Source organism: Oryctolagus cuniculus, chromosome 13 (genome assembly GCF_964237555.1).
Source record: "Oryctolagus cuniculus chromosome 13, mOryCun1.1, whole genome shotgun sequence".
Classification (NCBI taxonomy): domain Eukaryota; kingdom Metazoa; phylum Chordata; class Mammalia; order Lagomorpha; family Leporidae; genus Oryctolagus; species Oryctolagus cuniculus.
Genome location: NC_091444.1, coordinates 24,790,250 through 24,814,094, shown reverse-complemented (window position 1 = coordinate 24,814,094; position 23,845 = coordinate 24,790,250). Strand labels below are relative to the sequence as shown.

At 43.3% G+C, this 23,845-nt stretch overlaps 1 protein-coding gene across 2 annotated transcripts in view; it reads right to left on the bottom strand.

The window, feature by feature from the left end:
• SYT14 (synaptotagmin 14) overlaps positions 1-21,559 on the bottom strand; it is a 249,427-nt gene extending 227,868 nt beyond the window's left edge. For both annotated transcript variants that reach the window (XM_051820526.2, XM_017347809.3), the window contains exons 1-2: positions 21,319-21,559; positions 4,046-4,093 (exon numbers count right to left, since the gene is read on the bottom strand). In XM_051820526.2, coding sequence (XP_051676486.1) covers positions 4,046-4,093; positions 21,319-21,331 — 61 coding nt within the window. In that variant the 5' untranslated portion in view covers positions 21,332-21,559. The remainder of the gene's footprint in view (positions 1-4,045; positions 4,094-21,318) is intronic.
• Between the last annotated feature and the right edge of the window lie 2,286 nt (positions 21,560-23,845).

The following is a 23,845-nucleotide window of genomic DNA, read 5'->3' as shown; positions in this document are numbered from 1 at the left end:
CAGAGAGGGGCTGGCACTGTGGCTCAGCAGGTTAAAGCCCCAGTCTGCAGCACAGGCATTCCATATGGGTGCCAGTTCCTATCCCAGCTGCTCCTCTTCAGACCCAGCTACCTGCTAATGCACCTGGGAAAGCAGTGGAAGATGGCCCAAGTGCCCAAGCACCCACATAGGAGACCCAGAAAGTCAGAGTTACACAGAGAGAGAAGGAGAGATGGAGAGAGAGAGAAAGGTCCTCCATCTGCTGGTTCACTACCAAGTTGGCTGCAACAGCTGGAGCTGCGCCGATCCAAAGCCAGGAGCCAGGAGCCAGGAGCTTCTTCCGGTTCTCCCACGTGGGTGCAGGGCCATCTTCCACTGCTTTCCCAGGCCACAGCAGAGAGCTGGATCAGAAGTGGAGCAGCCAGGACTCGAATCGGCGCCCACATGGGATGCTGGCACTGCAGGTGGCGGCCCCACCTGCCATGACACAGCACTGGCATGCTTTCTTGACACTGAACCTACTAATTGTAGTGTCATTTACAGTCTGGATAGGTGAGGATTTTCCACATCATCAAGGCCTGGTTTCTTTTGGCTTCATAGTTTTCTTCCTCAACTTACCTCTTCTCTCTCACATTTTTTATTTAAAAGATTTTATTTATTTATTTGGAAGATAAAGTTACAGAAAGAGAAAGAAGGAGAGATAGATCTTTCATCTGCTGGTTCACTCCCCAAATGACCGCAACAGCCAGGACTGAGCCAGGTAGTTAGGATGCCTGTGCCCCATATTATGGTACCTGGGTTCAATTCCTGGCTCTGGCTCCTGAGTCCAGCTTCCTCCTAATGAAGACTATGAGAGGTAATAGTGATGGCTTAAGTAGTTGGGTCCTTGCTACCAACATGGAAGACCTAGATTGAGATCCTGGCTCCTAGTTCCAGCCCTCAGCCAGCCCAGTTATTGCAGACATTTAGGGAATGAACCAGGGGATGGGAGCTCTCTATCTGTATCCCAAGTAAATAATTACTACTATTTAATGTAAGGAGATAAGAGTTAAGTAGGGAAATCAGAAAACTATTACAGTGATCAGAGTAAAAGAAGACAGAGATCTAGACTAAAATGACAGTAACAGGTTGGATTAAAAATACACTGTGCAGGTGAGACTGATGTACTTACTAACCAATGATGGAAACAAGGAGGTGACAGACACTGGGGATGATTTTTAAGTTAGAACTGGAGCAACCAGGTGAACAGTGCTATTTTTTCATTGAGACTGGGCAAACTGAAGAGGGTACCAGTTTACGTGAGAAAATCAAATTATAATTCTAACAGACAGGCAGACAGCAGTATCAAATAAGTGGTTTGAAAAAGAACAGGTGTTCAAAGACAGCCCAGAATTGGCTTTATAAATCTGTGTGGCACTTAAAACAACAAAACTAGATAAAATCAAAGGGGGTTGGGGGATGGATAAATGAAGGAAACCCAGGGGCAAACCCTGGTACATCTTTATTTACAGGTCTGAAAGTGGGGAGAATGCAGCAAAGGAGAAAGAAAAGCAGCAAACATGCAGAAAGAAATTCAGAGTAATAACAGACATCACTTTATCAGAATCATTGATACTAATCACAATTAGTATTCTACTTTACATAACCATCATAAGCTGGGCTCTATGCAACCTCCAGCTTAAAATGCAAAAGCTTTAGCCCTGAGTATTAATTCTGCCAATATTCAAATATATATGGAATATCCACTAGGACACAATACTACTTAATGTTGAAGACACACACAGAGATTCAGACATTTTTCCACAACATGGCTATAGTGTGAACAAATTTTTTGAAATTTCAATCACAGAATTAACTTTCTGTAGAAAGATGGAAGAAAGCGAAAATGTCAGGCCAATATAGAGAAATCCAGGCAAGAAATCTGGGCAAGACTACCTGGATAGGTATGGTAGAAGCAATTAAAAAAAAAAAAAAAAAAGGCAAGAGGAGCCAGCGCTGTGGCGTGATGGGTAAAACCGCCACCCACAGTACCGGCATGCCATATGGGCGTCAGTTCGAGTCCTGGCAGCTCCACTTCCAATCCAGCTCTCTGCTATGGCCTGGAAACGCAGCAGAAGATGGCCCAAGTCCTTGGGCCCCTGCACCCGCGTGGAAGACCTGGAAAAAACTCCAGACTCCTGGCTTTGGATCAGCATAGCTCCAGCTACTGCAGCCAATTCAAGAATGAACCAGCAGATGGAAGACCTCTCTCTCTCTGCCTCTCCTTCTCTGTGTAACTCTGACTTTCAAATAAGTAAATAAATCTTTAAAAAAATTAAAGAAAATAGTAAGAATAAAAAAGTATATTCAGATCATCTGTATCTATACTGCTTTCTCCTTTGTAGCTATCAGTACCACAGAAGACACAAAAGAACTGCATATTTTAGTTTCTTTCTTTCCAGCTGTTGCTATTCTTGATTCTCTCTTCACATGAACACAGTTTTAACAGCATTTGATTTCGGTCGGCGCCGTGGCTCAGTAGGCTAATCCTCTGCCTTGTGGCACCGGCACACCGGGTTCTAGTCCCAGTCGGGGTGCTGGATTCTGTCCCGGTTGCCCCTCTTCCAGGCCAGCTCTCTGCTATGGCCCGGGAGTGCAGTGGAGGATGGCCTAAGTGTTTTGGCTCTACACCCCATGGGAGACCAGCAGAAGCACCTGGCTCCCGTGGCGGCCATTGGAGGGTGAACCAACGGCAAAAGGAAGACCTTTCTCTCTGTCTCTCTCACTGTCCACTCTGCCTGTCAAAAAAAAATAAAAATAGTATTTGATTTCATCTGATCACAGCTTCCTACTGTTCCATCAAATTAAAAGTTTTAAAATATTGTCCTGGAACAATGTAATAACTTTAAAATTATCTATAAAATTTTCAGTAATCTTGGGTTGATAGAGTAGAAGACTATAAATGTTTACAAAGAGTAAGAATAAAGTATAAACTTTTCAGAGAAGCAGTACAGATCAAAAAGGAAACTGGCTTCAATGTCCTTCTTTGTGGTTCCAGAGGAAAAGTATGATAGATAAGCAACACTTTAATAAAGGAAGGAGATGCTTTCTAAATGAACAGCAATCGCAGGCACTGACATACGGATAAATTAGTGTGACCACGTCAGCAGAAGTCACGTAAATTCATTTGAGAAGGATTAAAATTTTCTTTTCAACTCTAAAGTGGAAGCTTTTCTGAGCTGCAGTTTGCCTGGCATGCCGATCACATCCACATTTCACAAACACTGACAGTGCTCCAACCCTCTTTGTGATAAAAGAGTAGGGAGGGGAAGGCAGCTAGCTGGCCAGACTCAGGAGGACCAAGTAAGTTTTCAAGACAGATGTAAGAAAAAGAAAATGCCCCAAACTTAAAAAAGAGACAAAAGTAGTATATTTATAAGGTTTCCTTTCCCTGACCTTTCCAAGTATAGCTTCTTTTTTTCTCCATACCACTTCACAGGTTGTAATTACTGAAAAACAAGTTGTGGGGCCTCCCAAGGTTCTCCTGATTTTTCCAAATCTAAAGAATACCTGATTCCTTGACTGCCACCTAATAACTGAATCACCTTTCCTGGGGCCACCTTGTTGAACCACCCAGTGGTCAGGTGGCTCCTTCTAGGAAGCACAGACTGTTGGTGTCAAAGGATGATGGGGTCCTTGGACATGCTCCCAACCTGAATTTCAACCAACTCCTCACATCTCTGATGGGTTCAGTAACAGGACAAAGTCAATGGGAGACCAGCATGCACTCAGATTCCAGATTCTGAAAGGAAACAAAAATCAAACCCTCCATTCTGTGCCTCTTCACCAGGTCTCAAAACCAGCACATTAGACACCAGGCTTTATCAGCCCATGGAAACTACATATAAAGTCACAACTCTCATGGCAAGCAATAGGCACTTCAGGAATGCTTAAGTCAATAATACAAATAACAAATATAATATTTATTAAATTAGATGCCTTATAAATCCAAATAATCTATCATCTTACTAAAATTTATTATAACTCAAATATTTTTAGTATGTAAATAACCATGCACAGCACTTACCTTTTCTGATACAGATAAGTTCATGCACTCCGCAGGTTCTCTCTCCACCTGTTAAGAACATGTTTAACAGAAGTTAAGAAAACAGACCAAGTTTGACTGTTACAAAGAACCATTTTAAACTGACACCCAGAACATGACCTCAGAAATAAGTTCCCTAATTCTTCTCTTTAAACATAACTAACTGAACATAATAGTCCTTATATTCAGAATTTTCTTGAGTCCAGTCTTACGCAGGTCTTCATTCAACTTTATTCAGTCAGCTTTCAGCTGTGTTATTCTGAAAGGCAAGTTTCTCAAGAGCACGAATCCTACTACCATTCCCCAAGCATCTAGAAGGCAGCACTGAAAGGAATGATTTACTTTTGTTTCTCAACATTGATACAGAAGGTGAGTTACTGTGAAAAGGTCAGCCCTGCAAGGGCACTATTTATATTTTATCACATAAATTCACACTGTAAAAAATAAAATGTGAGCTTTTCTCCATTCTCCATCTACCAACTCTTATAAATTCAACAATAAATATCAAACAAGATGATAAAAACTAACAAGCAGCATCCCATATGGGCATCAGTTCAACTCCCAGCTGGGATCCACCTCTGATCCAGCTCCCTGCTAACATATCTGGGAAAACAGCAGAAGATGGCCTAGGTGCTTGGGTCCTTGTACCAACATGGGAGACCTGGATGGAGTTCCTGGTTCCTGGCTTTGGCCTGGCCAAGCCCAAGCTGTTACAGCCATTTGGAGAGTGAATCAGCTGATGGAAGATCTCTATTTCTCCCCTCTCTCTAACTGTGCCTTTTAAATAAATGAATGAATGAATAAATAACAAATTTAACCCAAAAAATTGTCACTATCCTTTTTTGGGGAGAGTGCCTTTTTAAAAATATTTCACTTTTTAAAACTCTCTATTGGGCAGAAAAATAGAAACAGAGAAAATGTACAAGTTTATAAAATTCCATGCAAATACTTATCACAAGGTATGCATCTGAATTACAGCAAACCAAGATGAGAAAGAACTTTACCAGCAACCCAGGAGTCCTCTGGTTCATCTCTGTAGGTATGACCCTACCCTCCAGAAATAACCACTCTTCTGCGTTTTAACAATGCATCTTATTTTGTCCATTTATAAAACTCATAAAAGGGGCCAATGCCATGGCATAGCAGGTTAAGCCACAGCCTGCAGTGCCGGCATCCCATGTGGACACCAGTTCAAGACGTGGCTGCTCCTTTTCCAATCCATCTCTCTTCTATGGCCTGGGAAAGCAGTATAAGATGGCCCAAGTCCTTGGGACCCTGCACTCGTGTGCAAGACCCAGAAGAAGCTCATGGCTTTGGATGGGCACAGCTCCAGCCATTGTGGCCATTTGGGGAGTATACCAGTGGATGGAAACCCTCTCTCTCTCTGCCTCTGCCACTCTGTAACTCTGCCTTTCAAATAAATAAATAAATATTAAAAAAAAAAAGTTCATAAATGGGGGTTGGCACTGTGGTATAGTAGGCTATGCCTCTGCCTGCAACACCAGCATCCCACATGGACACAAGTTCACATCCCAGCTGCTCTTCTTTTGATCCAGCTCTCTGCTCATGGCCTGGGAAAGCAGTAGAAGATGGCCCAAATGCTTGGGACCCTACACTCATGTGGGAGACCCGGAAGCAGCTCCCAGCTCCTGGCTTTAGATCAACCCAGCTCCAGCACTGTGGTCATTTGGGGAGTGAACCAACAGATTCACTTTGTGTCGCTCCCTCTCTAACTCCACCTGTCAAATAAATAAATGAAATCTTAAAAAAAAAAAAAACTCATATAAATGGAATCATACAGTGGGCATTGTTGAGTCTTGCTTCTTTCTGTTACGTTTGTAGAATCAACTCATTGTATTATCTGTAGCTCTGACTTCACCCCTTTTCATTGCCATGTAGAATTCTACTACATATTATACTCATACATATACACATACCCACATATATTTATACACATATGAATCTCAATTCTACTGTCCATAACATTTGGATTGGCTTGAGCTTGGGTTAGAAATAATTTTACCATGAACCTTTTTCTTTTTTTTTTTTTTTTTTTTTTTTGACAGGCAGAGTGGACAGTGAGAGAGAGAGACAGAGAGAAAGGTCTTCCTTTGCCGTTGGTTCACCCTCCAATGGCCGCCGCGGCCAGCGCGCTGCGGCCGGCGCACCGCGCTGATCCGATGGCAGGAGCCAGGAGCCAGGTGCTTTTCCTGGTCTCCCATGGGGTGCAGGGCCCAAGCACCTGGGCCATCCTCCACTGCACTCCCTGGCCACAGCAGAGAGCTGGCCTGGAAGAGGGGCAACCGGGACAGAATCCGGCGCCCCGACCGGGACTAGAACCTGGTGTGCCGGCGCCGCTAGGTGGAGGATTAGCCTAGTGAGCCGCGGCGCCGGCCGACCATGAACCTTTTTCATACATGCCTCTTTGCATGTTTCTCTTGGATGTACACCCAGGAGAAGTATTGCAGGGTCATGGGATAAGTGTATGCTCAAAGGTAATGGCAAATGCTGAAAGGGATAAAGAAAATGTAGCATTTATACATAATGGAATACTGCAGTCTTTAAAGAGAAGGAAATTTTGTCTTTTGCAACAGCATGAATGAAACATGAGGATATTATGCTAAGTGAAATAAGCCAGACACAGAAAAACAAACACTGCAGGACCTCACTTAGACATAGAATCTAAAAATGTGAAATTTATAGATACAGAGAGTACATATGGAGTGGCTGCCAGAAGCTGGAAATGAGAGGCAGGGCTGGGCAAAGGGGAGACACTGGTCAAGGGGCACAGGATGGTGAGAGTACTGAATAATAATGTATTATATATTTCAAAATTGCTTGCAGAGTAGATGCTAAATGTTCTTACCACAAAAAATAAGTAGCTGAGGTGACAGATATGTTAACTGGCTTGATTTAATCATCCCATAGTATAATCTAAGTTGCTCTATAGGTATACACTGGAACTACTTTGATGTAAACTAAACAAACTTTCATAGTATTCCATATTATTTATGAACTTATAAATACACTGTTACTCTTCAACTTTGCACAATAAAAATAGTAAATTAATCACTTTATATTATCAACAGTTGAATTATAAGAAACAGAAATATCTTACAGCAATAATATGAGAAGTAAAAATCACAATATCCACTGGAAAAAAAAGTAGGTCATCTGGGAAGCAAGCTAAGACACTAGAAAACTGTATTTCTATCACTACAACAGGTTAGTTCTACAGTCTAATTTGATTGCATCAACACCATCGCTGTTTCTTATCACCAATACAGACAAGTCACTAATAGGAAGATAGACTTAGCAAGAAATAATGCCTCAAATTAAGCTATAGTCATAAAAGAACTATTCAGAAAAACTGGTATAAAATATTATTTGGAATAGTACCAATAAGAAACCATAGATCACTTGCTAAAGGATTAGAATGAAGAATACCTATATATTATACATTTTGTACATAGGAAGGAGACACTAGTCAAACAACTGGATACTTAGCTAAGAAGAAACAATGTTCAAGACTTAGAAGACTCATAATTGCAATAACTTAACTACAGTGTATATTAAGGACTTACAATGCTTTCATAGGCTACTTATAAGTATGTTTTCCATGTAATCATTAAGACATCCCTCATAAGTTACATTCGTAACAGTTTGAATTGTGTAATTAATTTTTGTAATAAGCCTCTACTTTTTAAAGCCTGTTTTAACACTGGACTCAACCTCATATTTAATATAAATTTGTTGTTTTACTATATATATTATTTCATACAAGTATATTAGCATAGTTCTTACAAGAATTAGTATTAACAGTAACAAGAAAAACCATTATATTCTAAACTTCTCTTAGAAGTGCAAAATGACAATGAAAGCTAACTTTTATTTGGAAAGTATTCTACCTAAATAAAAAAACCTCATAGAAAAAAAAGACACCAAATAATTACTATATTTTAAATGTTGATTCACTTGAAAACTGTCAAATTTGTCAAAGTACTCACACAAAGTAGTAAAATCACACTCTTCCATTCTTGTTATACACCCCCAAATTCCTAACCATCAAATAAGATATCACTGATGTACATGTGCAACTCAAGAGCAATCACTATTACCAATAAAATGGAAAGTGACATTAAAGATCAATCAATTCCTGGTAATAAAGTAAAATTCAAAAAAAAAATCTGCTTTTAAAAATACACAAGGGGGGGCCCGGTGCCATGGCTCACTTGGTTAATCCTCCGCCTGCAGCGCCAGCACCCCATGTGGGCGCTGGGTTCTAGTCCTGGTTGCTCCTCTTCCAATCCAGCTCTCTGCTGTGGCCCAGGAAGGCAGTGGAGGATGGCCCAAGTGTTTGGGCCCCTCCACCCGCATGGGAGACCAGGAGGAAGCACCTGGTTCCTGGCTTCGGATCGGAAATTTGGGGGGTGAACCAATGGAATGAAGACCTTTCTCTCTGTCTCTATCTGTCTATAACTCTACCAGTCAAATTAAAAAAAAAAAAATACACAAGGGGATCAGCACTGTGGTGCAGTAGGTTAAGCCATGGCCTGCAAGGCCACAGTGCTGGTCTCAGCTGCTCTGCTTACAATGCAGTTTCCTACTAGTCTGCCTAGGAAGGCAGTGGATGATGACCCAAATAGTCAGACTCCTGCCACCATGTAGGAGACCAGGATGGAATTCTTAGCTCCTGGCTAGTACCCGACTGTTGCAGCCATTTGGGGAGTGAAGCAACAGACAGAAATTCTCTCTGTGTCTCTTCCTCTCTCTCTGCCACTATGACTTTAAAATAAATCAATAAATCATTTTTTTAAAAAACACAAAAGAACATAAAAGTTGAGTTTTACCACATTATTGAATACTAAAGTTCTATATTCTTTTTTTATTATTCTTTGACAGACCCAGACAGTGAGAGAGAGAGAAAGAGAGAGAGAGAAAAAGAGAAAGAGAGAAGATCTTCCTTCCGTTGGTTCACCCCCCAAATGGCCGCTACGGCCGGAACTGCACCAATCCGAAGCCAGAAGCCAGGTGCTTCCTCCCAGTCTCCCATGCCGGTGCAGGGGCCCAAGCACTTGGGACATCCTCCACTGCCTTCCCGGGCCACAGCAGAGAGCTGGACTGGAAGAGGAGCAACCGGGACTAGAACTGGTGCCCATATGGGATGCCGGTGCTACAGGCAGAGGATTAACCAAGTGAGCCATGGTGCCGGCCCCTAAAGTTCTATATTCTTTTTGCCCACAATCCTTTCTAAGACTAGGAAGATTTTAAAGAAATAAATTAACATTCTATATAACAAATGTACATGTTTGGAAGCCAAAAGTCTTAAATACTTTTTCAATCAGAGATTTGGTAAATTTTGTACAAATATGATGCCTTATTTTATCTTTGAAAGTAAATCTGTGGCTGGCGCCGTGGCTTACTAGGCTAATCCTCCACCTTGCGGCGCCGGCACACCGGGTTCTGTCCCGGTTGCCCCTCTTCCAGGCCAGCTCTCTGCTGTGGCCTGGGAGTGCAGTGGAGGATGGCCCAAGAACTTGGGCCCTGCACCCCATGGGAGACCAGGAGAAGCACCTGGCTCCTGCCATTGGATCAGCGCGGTGCGCCGGCCGCAGCGCGCCGGCTGCGGCGGCCATTGGAGAATGAACCACCAACAGCAAAGGAAGACCTTTCTCTCTGTCTCTCTCTCACTGTCCACTCTGCCTGTCAAAAAAAAAAAAAAAAAAAAAAGTAAATCTGTAAAGTTTCCAAACAAAATGTCAAATTTGAAAACCAAAGGCAAGACACTACCAGCATGCCTCAACTAAGATAATGATGGTAGTACAGTAAGTAGCTTACTAATTTTAATTCTGCCATAAAACATATAATGCACAACAAGGAATGATTATTTCAAGTGGTCAATTAGTCAGTATTTTCATTTTTTTAAAAGACTTATTTATTTATTTGAAAGTCAGAGCTGCACAGAGAGAGGAGAAGCAGAGAGAGAGAGAGGTCTTCCATTCCGCTGGTTCAGTCTCCAACTGGTCACAATGGCTGGAGCGGTGCTGATCTGAAGCTACGAGCCAGGAGCTTCTTCCAGATCTCCCATGCGGGTGCAGGGGCCCAAGGAATTGGGCCATCTTCCACTGTTTTTTCTGGCCATAGCAGAGAGCTGGATTGGAAGCGGAGCAGCTAGGACTTGAACCAGCACCCATATGGGATGCTGGCACTGCAGGCGGCGGCTTTACCCACTAGCCCACAGCACTGGCCACAGTCAGTATCTTTAGAAAGACAGGAATCTTCTACTAAAATAAGTAACCATGTCTAAAATACAAAGTTTTCAGTCATCAGATTTACTTAGGAAAAAAAAGGAAAGACAATATCAATGACTTGGAGACTATTATCAGAATAACAAAACCTAAGAGTCTAGAACTCAGAAATAAATTTGGTCTACTTCACAACTTTACAGTGTAGATAAACAAAGACACTAATGGATAAAATTGCCCAGGGTCACTGGTTAGCTGTCAGAAGGGGAAAAAAAAATTGAGAACATTTTGTTTAATATAGTTAAGATAGCAAAACTGGATTTCCCATTTTTATGAAAAAATTATAATAATTGTTAATCCTTTTGAAAGCAATTTAAATTAAAATGGATTTCCCAAAAATCTACACTTGAGAGAGAATATTAGCATTATTCTTGAAATAATCATCTCTGCAACATGGAAATGAGAAACAAAAAATGACAAGCTTAGTCCTACTTACCATCTCCCCTCAGGCAAACCCATGTAGAGGCATAACGCAAACTGGCACAATCCTTCACAGCTGGCCTGGGGAGGCATGTAAGAGGAGACGATGTGCGTGGGCACACACACACATCTGTGCTGTGTTTGTGTACATGTGTGTTTGTGCAGGTAACTGTGAATATTCCTGGGAAGGAGAATTTTTTTTTCCAAAGTGAGGGGGGAGCATTACAAACTATGTACTTTTCCACATGGCTACAGAGAAAAACGTGTAGTGATGTGTAACCCTTTCAAAATAAATCCAAATATATAAAAATGGACTTAAGTCAAAAGATTCAGTTCCTTTAAAATGGATCAGTTTATTTCAAACTTTATTTTACCTACCATGCTTATTCTATTAGCCTAAATCACCACAGGTTCTCCACAGGTATTTCAAAAAGTTCATAGAAAATATTACTGAAAGACATGTCTATTTTGGTGCAAAAAAGTTAGAAATCCATGTATAGTCATTTCATAAAGTGATATCTCGGGTCAGCGCCGTGGCTCACTTGGCTAATCCTCCGCCTGCGGCACCGGCACCCTGGATACTAGTCCCGGTTGCTCCTCTTCCAGTCCAGCTCTCTGCTGTGGCCCGGAAGAGCAGTGGAGGATGGCCCAAGTGCTTGGGTCCCTGCACCGGCATGGGAGAACGGGAGGAATCACCTGGGTCCTAGCTTCGGATTGGCGCAGTGCCAGCCGTGGCGGCCATTAGGGGAGTGAACCAATGGAAGGAAGACCTTTCTTTCTCTCTCTCTCTCACTGTCTATAACTCTCTCTGTCTCTCTCTCTCTCTCACTGTCTAACTTTGCCTGTCAAAAATAAATAAATTAATTAATTAAAAATAAATTAAAAAGTGCTATCTCTATGAACTTTTTGAAGGCCATGTGTCCTTATTTCTTCTTGGTCAAATACTTAATGGTTGCTTTAGAAATGCCCTGTTTCCATTTCACCTAAAGGCTCTTCTCCAATGTATGTACAGCAATTAAAGTAGATACAACTTTTAAATTAACATCTAGCTTACACCTATAAACCATTATAGCTAATTCTGGAGCAGATGCCTACAGAATACATAATAAACAAGAAACTTTAGGGGCCAGCATTGTGTCATAGTGGGTTAAGCCGTCGCCTGCAGAGCCAACTTCCCATGTGGCTGCCAGTTCCATTCCCAGGTGCTCCACTTTCGATCCATCCCCCTGCTGACAAGGGGGATGCATCAGAGGATGGCCCAACTGTTTGGGCCCCTGTAACCACATGGAAAACCCGAGAAGTTCCTGTGGTCATTTAGGGAGTGAGCCAGCAGATGTACAATCTCCATCTCTCCTCTTTCTGTAACTCTACCTTTCAAAATAATAAAAAAAAATTTTTAAAGAAAGAAGCTTTAAGTATTTCCTATTAATGATGTCCACACACATAACCCATTTAGACCATAGTCAGAAACTGCTAGGTAACTTTAAGTTTTGTCCTTAATTAAGCCTTTCATTTGAGGTATACCAATTTTGGTCACTAGTTTAAAACAGTGTTATGGAAAGATCAGAATTTCTGAGTTGAGCCAGACTTCAATTCTACAGTCAGGATCACCTAGCATTGTCTTTGCAAACCTTGTGCTTACTACTTATCCTCTGGAGTAAGAAAAGTAGTGGTGGATTAGCAGTGAGGGATACAGTGGTGGTAAAAGACCAAGGATTCTGAAACCAAGTCCACAACTGGTAAGGAAAACAACATCTCAGTAAGACAGATGTAAACCACAGTAAAGACAGGGAGAGGTGGTACCATCTGCGACAGAAAATGGATAGGCCGGCCCACAGGGAGCACCCAAAAAATGCTAATTTCCTTTGCACTCCTAACAAGCGGAATACAAAGAAAGCTTGAGTTTAGGTCCAGTAAACAGTGAAGATTCCTGTATAATGTTTTCTTCTCTTCAACAGTATCAGTTACTATTCAATTCCAAACACTTGCTGGTATAAATATTCCAAAATAAATCTTCTCAATATTTCTTTCTTTCTTTCTTTCTTTTGACAGGCAGAGTGGACAGTGAGAGAGACAGACAGAGAGAAAGGTCTTCCTTTTCTGTTGGTTTACCCCGCAATGGCCGCTGAGACCAGCGCGCTGCGGCCGGCGCACTACGCTGATCTGAAGCCAGGAGTCAGGTGCTTCTCCTGGTCTCCCACGTGGGTGCAGGGCCCAAGGACTTGGGTCGTCCTCCATGGCACTCCTGGGGGCTACAGTAGAGAGCTGGACTGGAAAAGGAACAACCAGGACAGAATCCGGCGCCCCAACTGGGACTAGAACCCGGTGTGCGGGCGCCACAGGCGGAGGATTAGCCTATTGAGCCACGGCACCGGCCTCAATATTTCTCAATGTTCCCTGCTTTAAAAAAAATTTTTAGAATAAACCTTCAGGCCTCCAACCGTCTGGGAGTTATTCTCCCGAATTGGAATTTCTTTACTTTTTGTTGTTGTTATGCAATTACTGTAGAGGTAAAATCGTCCTCAGACTATCCAATCCTTTCCATACTTTTATAAACTCATTTTATCTGTACCATTCCTATCCAATGGCAGCCTAAACTCCGACAAACATGCTCACCACCACTCCAGCATTACATAGAATAACCAACAATATCTCTATTCATAACAATACCTTAGAGCACTTTATAATTTGCAAAGCATGCTAAATATAGTGTTGCATTGATCCACACAGGTTCCTATGTACTTATTCAATAATTTTTCTATGAGACAAATTTTACCATATAAAACTTACTCTTCAAAATTAAGCATCTTCCAGGTTTTGAGTTACCTTTTAATTCAGTTTTAATTAAATTTTTGACTGTTAGAAGCTCATGAACAAAATATTGAATAAGTATGTGCTCACACATAAGTTCTATTTAATTGAATTTTCTAGTTAACTGTTTTGACTACTAAACCAGATCGTGTTTTTAAAGCTACCTTCCTTACTGTGTTAGTAAGTTCAGAATAGTGAACATAACATTTCAATAAAATCTTGAATCTCAAGATGATTCCACATATTATTCTGAATATCAATTCTAACACAGCCCTAAAAATGTGAAAACAGGAAATCATGTTGAATTACCTTTGACTCTTAGAAGTTTGCAAATAAATTCCTAATAGCAACTCTCTCTGCTGTCACTATTTTCTCCTTCTAAAAAACGGTCAAAGGCTCCCATTTGTTAGGTTTCAAGTAAATAAGATACTACTATTTATATACACAAAATATGCATATAACCACTTTATGCAAAATCTTCAAATCTTTATAGTAGGTTGTGCAATCTTACATTATTTGTATGTAGCTGTTTTATGTTATGTTTTGATCAGCTAGGATTTAGGGAGAAAAGAATGACATCAGCTATGAAGACAATCCTAGAAAATCAAATCCAAGCAGACAATCTATTACTACATATATATTATATACATATACACTATGTACAAGCATAATCTACTATACTACTACATATATACTATGTACAAATGTATCTTCTTAGAGGAAGTGATCATGTGTATTACTCAACAAACTATAAATTAAGCCAAGGTATTTTGCTTCCCGCATTGGTATGCACTGGTGAATTCTAATACCACCTTAACATAACAAAAAGTAAAATACAACTATGTCTTCAGTATTCCTTTTTTTTTTTTTTTTTTTGACAGGCAGAGTGGATAGTGAGAGAGACAGAGAAAAAGGTCTTCCTTTTTGCCTTTGGTTCACCCTCCAATGGCCGCCACGGCTGGCGCGCTGCGGCTGGCGCACCACGCTGATCCGAAGGCAGGAGCCAGGTGCTTCTCCTGGTCTCCCATGGGGTGCAGGGTCCAAGCACTTGGGCCATCCTCCACTGCCTTCCTGGGCCACAGCAGAGAGCTGGCCTGGAAGAGGGGCAACCAGGACAGAATCCGGCGCCCCGAGACCGGGACTCGAACCCGGTATGCCGGTGCCACTAGGTGGAGGATTAGCCTATTGAGCCACGGCGCCGGCCCTGTATTCCCTTCTAATTTTGTTTAGTGAGTTAGAAAAGGAACCTTGATCCAACTGTAAATTACTTAGAAGTATTTCAAAAGGTCACTGAACAAACCTACCTAAATAAACATATTTGAAGTTTCTGTAAAACATTAGAAATCGTGGCATAGTGGGCTGAGCCACTGCCTGCAGCACTGGCATCTTATACAGGCAATGGTTCAAATCTCAGTTGCTCACTTCCAAATCATCTCCCTGCTAATGCGCCTAGGAGGGCAGAAGAAGACACCCAAGAAGACTGCCAACTGCGCCCCTACACCCACATGGAAGACCTAGATGCAGCTCCTGACTCCTGACATTAGCTTGGCTCAGCCCCAGCTGTTATGGCCATTTGGGGAGTGAACCAGCAGATGGAAACCTCTCTCTCGCTAACTGTGCCTTTCAAATAAAATTTTTTAAATGTTTTTAAAAAATTAAAATTTTATCCTTAACCTATGTCAAAATATCCCCCCCCCCTTTTTTTTTTTTTGGACAGGCAGAGTTAGACAGTGAGAGAGAGACAGAGAGAAAGATCTTCCTTCCGTTGGTTAACTCCAAAAATGGCTGTTATGGCCAGCATGCTGCGCCGGTCCAAAGCCAGGAGCCAGGTGCTTTCTCCTGGTATCCCATGCAGGTGCAGGGCCCAAGGACTTGGGCCATCCTCCACTGCTTTCCTGGGCCACAGCAGAGAGCTGGACTAGAAGAGGAACAACCAGGACAGAACCTGGCACCCCAACCGGGACTAGAACCCGGAGTGCTGGTGCCGCAGGCAGAGGATTAGCCTAGTAAGCCGCGTGCCGGCCTCAAAGTATCCCTTTTAAGAATATCACTGATTAAAATGAACTGTAATTCCTTCAAAAGTAAGCTATTAACAAATTACCTCACTATGCCATAGACTATGGGTAGGTTTTATTACCTCCTATATACATAACAACACTATCTCTGTAACCATAACATGAAAAGCTGGCAAGAGGTGTAATATTCTCCTATCAGATTAATATGAAATGTTTCTCTTTGTTTTTAAATCGCTACCATATTCAATATTTTTATTTATTTACTTGAAAGCAGAGTGATAGAGAAAGGAGGGAGAGACAGGAAGACAGCTGGTTTACTCCCAATGCCCACAAAGCTGGGCAAGGCAAATGCCAGGAACTCCATCTGGGTCACCCATGTGGGTAGCAGAGAACCAAATACTTGCTTGAGCCATCACACACCATGATCCCAAGGCACACATTAGCAGGAAACTGGTTGGGAAGCAGAGGCAAGATTTCATTCCAGGAAATCATACGGGCTGCAAGACTACCACAATAGCACAACAGTTGTATAACAAAAAGTTGTGGTTCTGTGGATTAAACTGATTCTTATGGAAGAGACAGAAAAATGTAGACTGGAAGGTCATGGGCCAGATTATTAATGAACAGCTTTATCCTGGGCTTTTAAACCAAATTTGCATCTTATAAAGAAAGCTAGCACTAGTAGTCCTAGACTAGTTAGGAAACCAATGCAAGTCTCTTAGAGATAAGAGCATAACTAAATACAATAAATTAATTTGAGATGTACCTTGGCAGGACTTAGCAATCAACAGGATGTGAGGGGTGAACAAAAGTGGATTCCAGGTTTCCAACTCAGTTGTCTCGTTACTTTAAAATGCCACTAAGTTGATGGGCATTTGGCCAGGAAGTTAAGACACCATTTAGGATGTCTATATCCCATATTACTATGCCTAAGTTCAAGTTCCAGACCTGGTTCCCACCTGCACTGCTAATAAAGTTGCAGATCCTGGGAAGCAAATGATAGCTCAAATAGTTGATCTCTACCACCCAGGAAGGAGACCTGAACCGAGTTCTCAACTCTGAGGCATAGTCTAGCCCTAGCCACTGTGGGTATCTGTTAAGTAAACCAGTGGACAGGAGCTCTCTGCTATGGAAATCAGAACAGAACAGGAGAGGGAAGAAAAGAAAAATGTCACTCAGATCGTAAATTTGCATGGAATGGAGTATCAAGGCTGAATTTAGTGCCTGTGATGACAACTTTAGGACATGCTGAATGTCCTAACATACACATTTTAGATGGCTGTAGGGCACTCTTGTGAAGATATCTAAATACTGCTTGTAAAATATGAATCTAGAAAATTCTGTATTAGAGATAAGCATCTGGGAAATGGATGTAATCCATGTGTACAATGTATAGAATTCCATAAAACAATTCAATAAACTACACTGAGTACATACTATCTCCAGATGCTGTCCAAGGGGTATGAAACTGAGTAACACACTAGCTTCTGGAAATTTACAGTCTGACTGGAAAAACAGGTATGTAAACAAGTGATTAAAATGTGTTCAATATGGGCAATTACAGCCATAAGGATAAAGCGGAAAATAGCAGTGGAGTTGACAATGGAAACACAAAAAACTTTAGTTCAGGTAGATAAAGAGAAGAATAAGTATGTTACTGGGAGAGGAGAAACTTGAAGGAGACAGTCAATAATGTCACACCAACAGAGAGCAACATGAGAAGAATTAATATATTGGGTAACAATTATATGTCTCAGTAGGCTACAATGATTCTCAACCTGATATGGACAGACCACTAGGGTAACTATAGGGATCTGGAAACTACTCTTTTTTTTGTTTGTTTGTTTTTAAAGATTTATTTATTTATCTGATAGGCAGAGTTAGAGAGAGAGATCTTCCATCCATCCACCAATTCCCTCCACAAATGGCCACGATGACCAGGACTGAGCCAGGCTAAAGCCAAGAGCTTCTTCAGAGTCTGCTATGTGAGTGTCAGGGGCCCAGAGACTTGAGACATCTTCTGCTGCATTCCCAGGCACATTAGCAGGGAGCTGGATCAGAAGAGGAACAGCCAGGACTTGAACCAGTGCCCATATGGGATGCCTACACTGCAGGCCATAGCTTAACCCACTGCACCACAGCCCTGGCCCCTGGAAACTACTCTTACTATTTCAAAATGCCTTTTAAAATGTGTACCTTTACCTAAGATGGAGCTAATTTCTTCGCCTCTAACTGGAATTCTATCAGCTCATTACAGCAACACCATCACGTTATAGTTGTCTTAAGTCCTGATTTAGTAGTTATATGTCTGACAAAAGGAAATAAATGCCTACTTAGTACAAAAATGATTTGGTGCCATAAAGTAAGAGTTTTACATAGAAAAGGAAATAAAAGTAGTTTTTTTTTTGTTTTGTTTTGTTTTGGTTTTTTTTTTTTTTTTTTTTTTTTTTGACAGGCAGAGTGGATAGTGAGAGAGAGAGACAGAGAGAAAGCTCTTCTTTTTCCGTTGGTTCACCCTCCAATGGCCGGTGCACCACGCTGATCTGAAGGCAGGAGCCAGGTGCTTATCCTGGTCTCCCATGGGGTGCAGGGCCCAAGCACTTGGGCCATCCTTCAGTGCACTCCCTGGCCACAGCAGAGAGCTGGCCTGGAAGAGGGGCAACCGGGACAGAATCCAGCGCCCCAACCGGGACTAGAACCTGGTGTGCCAGCGCCGCAGGCGGAGGATTAGCCTAGTGAGCCGCGGCACCGGCCTAAAAGTAGTTTTTAGCACTTAAAAGTCTAGACTCAAGGGCTAACACATTGGACCAGAGATAACCAGAGTATGTTTAGTAAACATAAACGACCAGTCTCTTCAATTCCAAACACTGGTCAGTTAGGCAAGGGACTTCAGACAAAGGATTTGAGAGATTGAGGTTTGGTTGATTACAGCTTCACCCTGAGCCAACATGTAGTGCCAAAAAGTCTACTCTAATATTGAACTATATTAAAAGGATTATATACAAGTCAAGGAATGGTATAACATTTTTAATGTATGCTGTTAAACAGTAATACTGGAATGGAGTGATCCTCTGCCACATTCCAAGTATTAAAACCTGTAACTGCAGATCACCCAAAGGAGGGAACGGATGCTTTGTCTAGGAAGAAAATGTTCTAAGTTGTCTTCAAAGGCTGTAGGGAATTCACGTATACGGGAAACAGTGAGTTTCTGATTTGCTGCTAGAGAAGGCAGAGCTTGCAAAGACAGAAGTTTCTTAATAATTTTTTTTTTTTTTTTTTTTTTTTTTTGCCAAAGAAAAAAACCTTAAGAATAGAAAGCCTTGGGGCCAGCACTGTGGCATAGTAGGTTAAGCCTCCATCTGCATCGCTGGCATCCCATATGGGCATCAATTCGAGTCCTGTCTGCTCCATTTCCAACTCAGTCCCCTGCCAATGGCCCTGGAAAGCAGTGAAAGATGGCCCAAGTGCTTGGGCTCCTGCAGCCACATGGGAGACACAGAAGAAGCTCCTGACTCCTGGTTTCCGATCAGCCTAGCTCCAGCCGTTTTAACAATTTGGGGAGTGGATGGAAGACCTCTCTTTTTCCCATATGTAACTCTGCCTCTCAAATAAGTAAATCTAAAAAAAGAAAAAGAAAGAAAGAAGGAAAGAAAAGGAAAAGAAAGCCTATTGCCTAACACCAGTGCTGAACTCATCACCACTGAATATTTTTACATAAAGGAAGAATGTTCTTGGTGTTCGCACTATTGTAACTGGATGTTTATAATTATCTGTCTCCCCACTGGAACATGAACTCCGGGGGAAAGATCGTGGTCCTCCTCATCCTAATGGCCTGACAGACTCTCATACAGAATACTGAATAAGCTAATTATAAGAAATGTCTACTGAAAGACTCCGATGTTTTAAGAACCACTCCACTGAGAAGAATGCTGGATGAAACATTCCTCTGGGGTCCCTACAATTCTAAACGCACCCAATACAGAATTTCAACTACAGCTCAGCTGACTGCATGACACAACCCAGAGGGGTGCTGTGTACAGGCGACTTTAGTATGTGAAAGAAGCACAATCCAATTTGCAGTGCTATTACAACTATAGTTTCTTCACCAAACTAGAGAAGACAAAATTCCTGATTTTTATATTATAAAACCTTAGACAAATGCTTCAAGTATGGGAATTTTTATGAAAGTATCTTAACACAAGAATCTCTAGAATATAAGTATTGTTAAAATTTTTGTTCTTTAAACACACAAGTAGTAGAGCAAAATGTCATTAGTTGCATTGACAGAGGAGTCCGTAACATCTAACTGCCTGAGGAACGAATGGAAGAACTAAGAAAAAAGAGAAAAAAAACTGGAAAACAGTATTTGAGAAATCACAAGCTACAGCATTGTACCTGAATGCTACCTGGCTAATTCTTCCTCACATTCTGCCTAAGCCTTTTTTACCTGCTTCACAAGAATTGGATGGAAAAATAAAAGTACACGACATCAATCACTGCTTTTGGTTTCCTGATTTGTAAACTTCTAGCCAAAAGCACAGAGAGGGACAGAGCATCAAAGTACGGCTCCGGTATTAGGGCTACCAAAGGTTATAGGTGGCCCCGATTCTCCATCACCTTTGCTAAAGCAGGTATCTGAAACTATCTTATTGTGTGACTTAATAGATACTCAATCTCTTAAATAAATAAGAACACACAGCTGAAGCCATTGTGGAGCCCACAGTATCTGACCAAAAGAAGCCCCCAGATGCGTGTAACACCAGTGATTGGTGACCTAGATGGAAAGCACTTTTTAAAAGTTTTTTCTCAGGAGAAACACACATTCATTTCAGACAAATAATGGCAGCGCTCTGGGAAGCTTGCAGATCTGTAGAGATGAACGCACACGCACATAGCCATAAGGAAATTTTACATATTACTTTCATCGTTTGTGAGTTCATCAAAGAGTAAGAAAGGGGCTGGAAGATGCTGTAGTCTTTCACAGAAGCATGCCAGATGTGTGATGCTGATTTGCACAGTAACTTCCTTAAAAACAAGACAAAATACTGACACTTTATCGTGGTTACATGATTTTCGGCCAAGAGAAAAACTACACTGGAGTGCCAACTTAATTTGTATTAAGCTGCCTCCTGAAAACAGGAGTTGTTGTGGATGGATCCTGTAACACTGAAAAAAGACGGGTGTGTGCAGCATTCTGAGAGCGTGCGCTGGCCAAGATCGATTTAGTTTTCTTTCATAAGAAAAGCAATTTTGAGTGTTGAGGGGGGAAACTAACCTCACCCCCAACCTCCCGGTCCCCTGTAAAGGCAGCAGAGGGGGAATGGGCGGAGAGCGCACACCACGGCCAGCCCCAGAGCAGGGGCTGGGAAGGGTCAGCGAGGGGACCGCAGCACCGGCTCGCTCTCGGTAGGGCGGGAGCGCGGAGAGGGAAGGGGGCGCAGCCCCAGGCCCCGTAGCCCTCGCCTCACTCAGGACGTCCGGCGGCTCCGCAGGGCCGCGGCCGGAGCCCCACTCCGCGCCGCCGGAAAGAGGAGCTGCACGCCGGACCAGCGGCTGCCTCAGGCCCGGCCCGGCCCGGCGTCCCCGCTCCTCCCAGCGCCTCCCGAGACGCGGCCGGGCCCCCGCGCCCCGGCCTCCCCGGCGCCGCGAGCCCCCGCCGGCGGGGCGTTCCCCTCGTCGCTCCCGGCCGGCGGCCTCCGCTTACCTTCAATCGCCATGATGAGCTCGCCATGGACCGCACCAACTGAGGGCGGGGGCGGCGGGCCGAGGACGCCGGGGCTGTGGCGAGAGGGGCGGGACGCGGGCCCCGAGTCGCGGGACTGCGCGACCGCCGGGAGAGCCGCGGGCGGGGCGGCCGGGCCGGGGGAGGGGCCGCGCGCGCCGGAGTTCGGGCCCCGGAAGGAATGGAACCTTCCCGGCCCCGCCGCCGCTGCCGTCGCCGCCGGCGGCACGTGACGCCGCCCCGCCCCCACCCCGCCGCCCCCCGCCGCGCCGCGCCCCGGGATTCAGCACAGGTGCTGGCGCTGTGCGGGGAGCCAGAGTCGCGTCGGGCGCCCCCTCCGTGGACCAGAGGAGTGGGGAGGATGTGGTCAGCACCATGGACAGGGCTGCTTAGGGATTCCCACCCAGCGACTCTTACCAGATTTGGCCATCTGGAGGTTTGGTTTGGTTTTGCCTGACTCAGCCAGATGCTCGCCCCAGATCTCCCTCTGGGGTAGACAGCCACTTGGCAAAAAGCAAACAGGATCGAGGCATCCTGAGGACAGCAGCTTCCCTTCTTTCCCCGTGTCTCTCTGTCTCTCTCTCTCTCTCTCTCTCTCTCTCTCTCTGTCACACACACACACACACACACACACACACACACACCTATACTTCAGCCCTTCGCCTTGCTAAGCCTGGCCACTACCCTGATCTTGGGTTTTCTTGAAAGTAGTCGCTGCCATCTGTCTACACTGCAAACACACATTCAAGATCACACAAAGCGGGAGTCACATGGACCTTTGACAGACGGCCTGAAAGGCACATGGCAAGCAGGTGTTTGGAGTTTGCAAATGTAACTGCATTACCAACAGTCGCAGGCCAACCCTGAACACAGCAACAGCTGGCTACTTAATTTTTGCTGTGCTTTGGTTTTTAGTTTGAGTGCCCCCTCTAAAGGCTGCGTGTTAAAGGCTTGGTCTCCAGGGAAGCTGGTGAGACCACTGGGAAGTGTGGTCTAATGGGAGCTCCCTAGGGTCACTTGGGACATGCCCTTAGAAAGTAGTTCTCCAAAGGCCCCCTTGTTATCACAGCCTGAGGTGAGCCCAGCCGCCCTTCCTGCTTTCTGGCTCATGGTGTGAACCTTTCTCTGCAACTGCTCCCCCACTGCCATCCTCCACCCTCACAGACCCTGCCCAGGGGGCCACCCATCTTGGACTTGAGCTTCCAGAACTGTGAGCTAAGTAAACTTTTTCTCTTTACAAACTTAGTTGCCTCTGGTATTTCGTTGTAGTGTGGAAAGCTGATTACTGTAGTACTTGAGCCATTCAATCATTTACCAACTCTCAACTTCATTTGACACTGGACAATCAAAGGCACAAACATCAAGGAATAGGGAGTTAATGGTTCTCTCTTCTGAAAAAAAAAAGTTAACTCCTAATGCAAAATAATTCTACTGGGGCTGACACAAAGAAGAAAATATTTGCACTTATGTAAGTGAGCTTGGGCTGCAAATCTAGAGCAGAAATTCTTATTGCTTTTACATAACCTCTCTCTTAGTCAGAGTTTATGTTCAATAGACTTCATTCTTTACAATTTTCATTGGTTCCATGAATATCTTTTAAGCAAGGCACCATGCTGAAACCTGGCTGCAAGCAAGAATTGTTATTGAAGGATCAAAGAAGAGACCATTCTACTGAGAAAACATTAAAATGCCTATAGTTTATAGCCTAGAAAAATCTGCATGTGTATGTGTTTACCATAAATCCTGTGGGTGTTTAGTTCATGATGTTTTCCCTGAGCAACCTCCCTTAACACACTCTTGAACTCCCAGGCCAGTGGTTTGAGCTTGAAACCACAGTCCTGGGTTTGTGGTTTCTGATTTTCATAATACAATTGTTCAACCTTTTTAAGAATTTCATACTGGAAACCAGAAAAATTTAATCATCTTTCATCACCAATCATACAATTATATACATGACCAAGTTATGTGAGCTTCCCTAACCTAGGTTAATAAAACCATTGTTTATTCAGAAAGCTTGTGTCTGTGTCTGTGTCTGTGTCTGTGTCTGTGTATCCATGTGTCCATGTGGTGAACTTAAGCTTCAAAGTTGTCAAATCCAGGAATTTAAGCCAAAGCTGCTCAGAACTGATGCTATTTCCTGCTAGATTAGAATGTGGAATTCTGTCTACCAACATTTGCCTTTGAAACACACAAACAAGGGGCTGGGGCTGTGCTGTACTAGACTGAGCCTCTGCCTGCAGTACTGGCATCCCACATGTTTGCTGGTTTGTGTCCTGGCTGCCCCTCTTCCGATCCAGCTCTCTGCTATGGTCTGGAAAAGGAGTAAAAGATGACCCAAGTGCCTGGGCCCCTGCACCCGCATGGGAGACCTGGAAGAATCTCCTGCCTCCTGGCTTCGGATCTGCTAGTTCTGGCCATTGCAGCTATTTGGGGCATGAACCAGTGGATCAAAGACCTTTCTCTCTGTCTCTCCCTCTGTCTGTCTGTAACTCTACCTCTCAAATAAATA